At 55.8% G+C, this 6,340-nt stretch overlaps 2 protein-coding genes across 2 annotated transcripts in view; one reads left to right on the top strand and one right to left on the bottom strand.

Moving 5' to 3' along the window:
• Positions 1-3: 3 nt before the first annotated feature.
• Positions 4-3,210, top strand: ICMT (isoprenylcysteine carboxyl methyltransferase; the record flags this gene model as incomplete). Its single annotated transcript, XM_031062333.1, has 4 exons — positions 4-26; positions 107-276; positions 923-1,140; positions 1,845-3,210. Coding segments are annotated over 4 exons (594 nt in total), but the record flags the coding sequence as incomplete, so codon positions are not given.
• A 1,099-nt stretch (positions 3,211-4,309) lies between these two features.
• RNF207 (ring finger protein 207) overlaps positions 4,310-6,340 on the bottom strand; it is a gene marked incomplete at its 5' end in the record, with an annotated part of 4,244 nt that continues 2,213 nt past the window's right edge. The window contains 6 exons of the mRNA XM_005427480.2: positions 4,310-4,678; positions 4,766-4,846; positions 4,915-5,032; positions 5,121-5,172; positions 5,255-5,440; positions 5,530-5,719. Of these exons, the coding sequence (XP_005427537.1) occupies positions 4,516-4,678; positions 4,766-4,846; positions 4,915-5,032; positions 5,121-5,172; positions 5,255-5,440; positions 5,530-5,719 (790 nt within the window). The remainder of the gene's footprint in view (positions 4,679-4,765; positions 4,847-4,914; positions 5,033-5,120; positions 5,173-5,254; positions 5,441-5,529; positions 5,720-6,340) is intronic.

The raw sequence follows: 6,340 nt of genomic DNA, 5'->3' as shown, positions 1-6,340 counted from the left end.
CGCTCCGCCTGGCGCCACTTCGGATGGTAAGGGCCGGGCCGGGCCGGGCAGCCGGGCGGGCACGGTGCCCCCAGCCCTCCTGAACCTGCCCTCCCTCCCGCCGCAGGTACATGTGCTCCCTGTCCCTCTTTCACTACTCGGAGTATCTGGTGACAGCCATCAACAACCCGCGCAGCCTCTCGCTGGACTCCTTCCTACTCAACCACAGCTTCGAGTACAACCTGGCTGCCCTGTCCTCCTGGGTGGAGTTCACGCTGGAGAAGCTCTTCTTCCCAGGTCGGCCACCCTGTCCCTGCCTGTCTCTGCCTAGCTGCACGTGGCTTGCCTGGGGTCCATCTGTCTTGTAGCAAAGTGCAGGTGACCCTCAGCTTGCTGCCCCGTGACAACCCTGCAGCAGCTTTGCCAGAGTCATAATCCCTCAGTGCTCAAAGCCTCTTGGGTTGGATCTTGGGAGGGCAGGGGGGAGCCCCCCCTCACTCTGAATGCCAGGCCAGGGGGTCTTCAGCCCTTTCCTGCCTTGGTGGTGCAAGAATGATGTGTCAGGTACACCTGGGTGTCGCCTTTTGACAGGAATAAAATCAAGTCATCAAATCTGTTGCTGGTTGCCCAGTCTGGGGCAAACTGGCTGTGCTCATCTGTTTATCCTTGAGAGAGGGAAACTGTTCCCCTTTGTTTTGTAGCAGCCTGAGCATGTCCTTGGCTGTGCTTTGTGTTGGCTTTGCTCAGCCTCTACATCTGCCCCTCACGGACTAATCCATGCTAACACCAAGCAAGGGTTGCTGGTTTTATCTGTTTGGCACAGGATGGCAGTGCATGGCTGCTGCTGTCACACATTTTGCTTTGAGATGGGGGCAAAGCCCACTCACTGAGCAGCCCCCTGGAGACCTGTGCAAACCTGTTGTGCCCCTCCCTGTCCATGCAGAGCTGAAGCAGATCACCTGGCTGAGCACCGTGGGGCTGCTGATGGTGATCTTCGGGGACTGCCTGAGGAAGGCAGCCATGCTTACAGCAGGCTCCAACTTCAACCACATCGTTCAGAACGAGAAATCTGACACCCACACTTTGGTGACAAGTGGGGTGTACGGGTGGTTCCGGCACCCCTCCTACGTGGGATGGTTTTACTGGAGTATTGGAACACAGGTACTGTATTCAGAGTGCTCAGATCCTTTCCTGTCACAACCCCAGTCTTTGCTGTGATGGGGTACAGACTGGGCCTGGATTCTGCTGCCTCCCACTGGCACACAGGAACTCTGGAATTCCTGAGCTCTCTGCCCCGTGGCATCTTTGGGAAGATCTTGTTCCCTTAATTTTCTCTGTGCAGTAAGGAGAGGTGGTGGAGCTGGGGTTTTGACTCACAACCCCCTTGGAGGCTCGAGGTGTGCTTTGCTGCTGGTCTAAAGCCGGTATGCAGGGCTTTCTGTATCCCTGTGGTCAAAATGCCTTCTGTGAGTGGTCAGACTCAACCTGGCTGCTGCCAACCACCAGTCCTGTGCTTGAGGGCAAGGAAACTCCCTGACTAGAGGGTCAGCTCTGGCCAGCTGTGGCCGAGCCTTAGCTCAGTGCTGCTGTAGCTGTGTGCTCTTGTGGCTGGCTGGGTACTGGCATTGGCTTGTGTTTCTCTGGAGAGAGCCCATAAAGGTGGCACATGGAGCTTTTGAGAGCTGGGGCAGCGAAGCCAGTGCTGCGTGTGCGCTGCTTTCTTCATTCTGGGGAGAAACTAGTGCTTGTGGATTTTCACAGAAGTGTTGGGGTATTTTCTTTTTCTGTATCAATGTTACTGGAGGGGGATGAGCTGTGGGGCCTTGTGTTCTCGAGGGGGTGCTCACCAGCAGCGTCTGTTGCAGGTGTTGCTCTGCAATCCCATCTGCGTGGTGGGCTACGCGCTGGCGTCCTGGCGCTTCTTCAGGGAGCGGATCGAGGAGGAGGAGATCACACTCATTCACTTCTTTGGAGAAGAGTACCTGGAGTACAAAAGGAAGGTGCCATCGGGTCTCCCTTTTATTAAAGGAGTCAAATTGGAACTGTAACATGGGCACAAACCAGGCTGGCTGAGCAGACGCCCGGCTCCTGCTGCGCCCAGTGCCCGTGTGGCACCGGCAATGGGAGGTGCCTGTTGGTATTTCCTGGCCACCCAGGAGGAGCTGGTGGAGGGCTGCAGCTTTGGGCAGCCTGCTGGGTCACTCACAGATCAGAAGCTCGTTCCTCCTCCTTGAGATCAGTCCTTCATTGCACATTCAGGGATCTTCCAGATAACTTAGCCTGTAGCGACCCTAAAGAGAATCCTGCCTGCAGCAGCTGAATTGTCTTGGAATGCCTCTGGAACTGATTCTACCAGGAAACAGCACTGCCCTCCTGGCCCTGGGCGGGGAAGGTGCTAGGCAGCAGATTGTTCCTGTTGCATAATTCGATTTTAAAGCTTTCTGACCTCGTCAGCCCGGTGACACGACTTTAATCTCCTCGGGCCAAACTCCCTGAGCTGGCACTGGGGTGGCCGAGGGAGCAGCCTCCAGCTCTGCCCTCAAAGTGCCAGAGTGCAGCATGGCACCGCTCACTTCTCTCTAGGCCTTGGGGTCTGCAGGGAGGGTTCTGCTGCTCCCCTTGTGCCGCTGGATCTGAGCACCTCTGGGCCCTCTCCTCGTCCCTTGGATGCTGCTGTGGGTGCAGTGTCACTGCTCCAGCTGCTGCCTCCTGCTGCCACCTCTGTTCCTTCTTCCTGCTTCCAAATCACGCTGCTTCCTATCCTGCCAGGCTGCCTCTGTCTTGCAGAGATCCCAGGATTTTGGGTTGTGAAAGAGCCACAGCTGCCAGGCTTGCTAAGGGCTTTAGTCCCTGAGGTCCTTCCCTGCTCTTTTGGGCAAAAGCTGTGATGTTAGGGCAAGTAGGAGATGCTTCTAAGGAAATCTCCAACCAGGAGAAGAGTTGGGCTAGCTAACGCTCTTTTATAGTAACCATTTGGAAATGGTTCCCACTGAGCTGTGTGGTATAACTTTGTTGTTATATACCAAAGAGGTTCACTGTTTTCTTGAGTTCTACATTATTCTTCCTTGCTGGAATGGAAATGAGTTGCTTGTCAGTTCATGCTTGGAGCTTGTGGTGTTCCATGGGGAAGGCGCTGCAATACAGCTCAGGAAGGGGCACTTGGTGAGAATAGCTTGGATTTGGGTTTAGGTTTTCTTTTTTTATATAAAAAAAAAGAAAAAGAGAAAACATTGTCAGCTTCTGTCTGGTTATTTGAAGGTCTCTTGAGGTGCTGGTGGCATCATGGAAACTGGAATGCTTTATAATTCCTGGTGGGTTCTCAGAACACACCAGCACTGCATTGAGGCACAATTGTGACTCAGTGACTTCTGGGGCTGTGCAACCACAGGGATGAGGCTGACCCTGACCCTAACCCTGACCCTGCCCCTCTGTTTCTCCTTGCTGAACTGATGCAGAATCCATCCTCCACTGGGTTTCCTTGATCACAGAGCATCTGTCTGATGCCCTTGCTGCTGACTTGACCTTTGCTGAGCGGGGTTTTGGCTTGGGAGAAAAGAACAAAGGTGAAGACTCACCAGTTGGAGAGTGCTGATCTGTGCTGGGCACTTGGAGGCTCCCACTTGGGCTGTTCTTGTCTCAGGGAAGCACTGATTGCAGCCAGTGGTGCCTCGAGCAACTTAATCTGTAAGCAATTTTTTTATAGGTAGCAATGTTCCTGCTGTGCCCTTGATCAAAGGAACTTGGGAACAAGTAATTGTCACTTGGGTTTGATGTGCTGTTTGACAACAGAAACAAAGCCTCATTCCCAGATTGTTCTTCAAAGTAAATGAACCTTGATCCTAATTTCACAAGTTCCAGCTGTGCAGACTCTGTCCAAGCAGGATGTGTTGGCACCGAAAGAAACTCCACCCTGAGCAAAACTTTCAGTGTCTCTTGAAGCTTTTGAGACCAACAGCTTCTCTTAACCTTTTCCCAAATCCTGTGACCAGAAGCTCTGTGAAGAGACAGCAGCTTACCAGGTGTGGGGAAGGCATGGAAATTTTAGGGAAAAGCTGGAGTAAACTGTGAAACCCTGCCCTCTGTGCCACAGTAATTGGTGAGTTCTTAGTTCCAGTGTGTCACATGTGCAGGGAACCTCTAGAGCAGCTGTTCCTGGCACCTGGCCTGCGTTGGTGCATGGCTGCCCAGCACTTCACAGGATGCTCCATCACCTGCCCTCCACCAGGAGTTATTTTTCCACATAATTTGCCAGTGTTGTTGTTTTAGGAGCAGCTGGACACCTTGAGCCAGCAGATCCCTTTTGTCAGCACTGCAGAACCACACAGGCATGGACAACTGCACCCTTTTATTTCACTCTGACACACGCAAGGAAGAGCACAAGAAGAGTTTTTCAGAAGCAAGTCCACCTGAGGCCTTTGGATGTGCTGCAGACGTGGCTGTTTCCTGCCCTGGCTTGTGGCACTGGGCAAGAGGAGCTGGTCACTCACCAGGGCATGGTTCTGCCCAGCAGCTCTGCCACGTGCCCAGCACTGGGCTCTATGGTGCTGGCTCTTTTGGGGTCGCAGTCTCTGCTCCACTCTTCTGCTGGGCCTTGCAGCAGTCTTTGTTTTTTGGGGAGGGGTCTCCAGGGGTGTCCTTGGGTATGAAGCCCTCCCCAGGGCTGGCTGAAGCCCCCTTGTTGCTGCCAGGGGAGGCATCCCTAGGGAAGGGAAGACACCTTGACAGGGTCACTGTCTGGGAAAGGGCATGGGAGGAATTTGGCACTCAGGTGCTTGCTGTCACCTACCTTGGCACCACTTCATTGTTGTCATAGATCTTGAGCAGCATCTGGGCCTGTTCTTCTCTGGGCTCCTGGGGCTCCTGCAGCCTGTGGTGGGATGGGTGTGAGCCATGAGCTATGTCCCCCCTGGCCCTGAAAGTCCCTGCACCCCTCACCTGGGCTCCAGCCGCTCCTTCACTTTGGCGATGGAGCGCACGTAGGGCGCGATCTGCTTGGTGATGGTGCTCAGGCAGCTGTTCTCCTGCCTCAGCTGCAGCAGGTCATGGAGCTGGGCTGGGGACAAGAGGAGTGGGCTGGGACACGGCCACCCCCACAGTGAGGGCACAGGGGGAACGGGGAGGGAGCATGGGGTCAGCAGTACCTTCATAGATCTCCTGCTCATTTGCTACCCGCTGGTAGGTCTCCTCCCAAACCTGGAAGGAAGAGAGGGAGCTGAGCAGTTAGCGTTGGTAGGGCACAGAGGGGCCCTGCTCTGCCAGGATGGGCCAGCTGTACCTCCTCAAAGACGCTGCGCATCATCTCCACGGCGGAGTAGTGAGCTGCGATCTGCACGTCCATCTGCAGCGACTTCTGCAGGATCTCGCTCATGATCTCCGACTTGATGAGCGAGTGGTGCTTGGTGAGGTCACGGTGCAGCTCCTGCACCTGGTCCTTCAGGCCCTGGATCTCTGTCTGCAGCATCTGTGGGGACCAGGTGGCACAGCCACGTCAGCAGCACCAACCTGGCCCGTCCTGTCCTGTCCCGTCCTGCTGCCAGCCACGCTCCCTACCCGGTAGGTGTTCTCGTAGTTGCGGCAGTGCTCAGCAAAGGGCGTCTCACGCCCCTCAGCCAGCAGCACCTTGGTGCTGATGTACCGGTGCATCGTCGGCTTCTTCACCATGGGGCCGGTGGACATTTTGTCACTGCTGGGGGGGCAGCTGGGCACCATGAGGGTCTTGGAGCATTGGCCACCGGGGAGCCTGCATGGAGAGGTGACAGTGACGTGCTGCAGGTGTTCAGCAGTGGGGGTGAGGTGCCAGGGACCATGCTGCCAGCTCAGTCCCACCGCCCCTTGGCTCTGGTGGGACACACCAGTCCCACACATCCCTTCCCTCACCCAAGCACAGAGGTTCAGTCAGAGGTGCCTTATGTTGCCCCAAAAATCACATTTCTGTGGGCTGCTCTCTGGATTCCTGCAGTTTTGGAACCAGCTGTGGCAGTGAGAAGCCAGGAGCTGAGCCCAGCACCCTCCAGTTTCTAAAGGGTGGGATAGAGCTCGCTCTCACCGCTGGTATCTCCTGGCCCCTTGGCAGGCACTACTGCCCCTGTGTTTCCCCCCATCCCGTGGTCTCCCCATGCTAACCACCACCAGCATTGGTCCTACCGTGCAGCGCCGTGCTCCCCCTGCCCGTGCTGGGGCCAGCAGCCCCCAGGAGCTCAGCCAGCCTGCAGTGCCAAGCCTGGCTGGGGGCGAGGAGTGGTCCCCATGGGGCGGCAGTGCCCGTTTGTCCTCTCTTTCTGGGAGGGCCTGGCAGGGCCGGTGCTGCCGTGACATCAACAGGCCTAAATATATAACTGGTGAAGAATGGCCGAGCACTTCT

This window comes from Geospiza fortis, unplaced genomic scaffold (genome assembly GCF_000277835.1).
Source record: "Geospiza fortis unplaced genomic scaffold, GeoFor_1.0 scaffold132, whole genome shotgun sequence".
Lineage (NCBI taxonomy): Eukaryota > Metazoa > Chordata > Aves > Passeriformes > Thraupidae > Geospiza > Geospiza fortis.
This window is presented reverse-complemented; position numbering and strand designations above follow the sequence as displayed.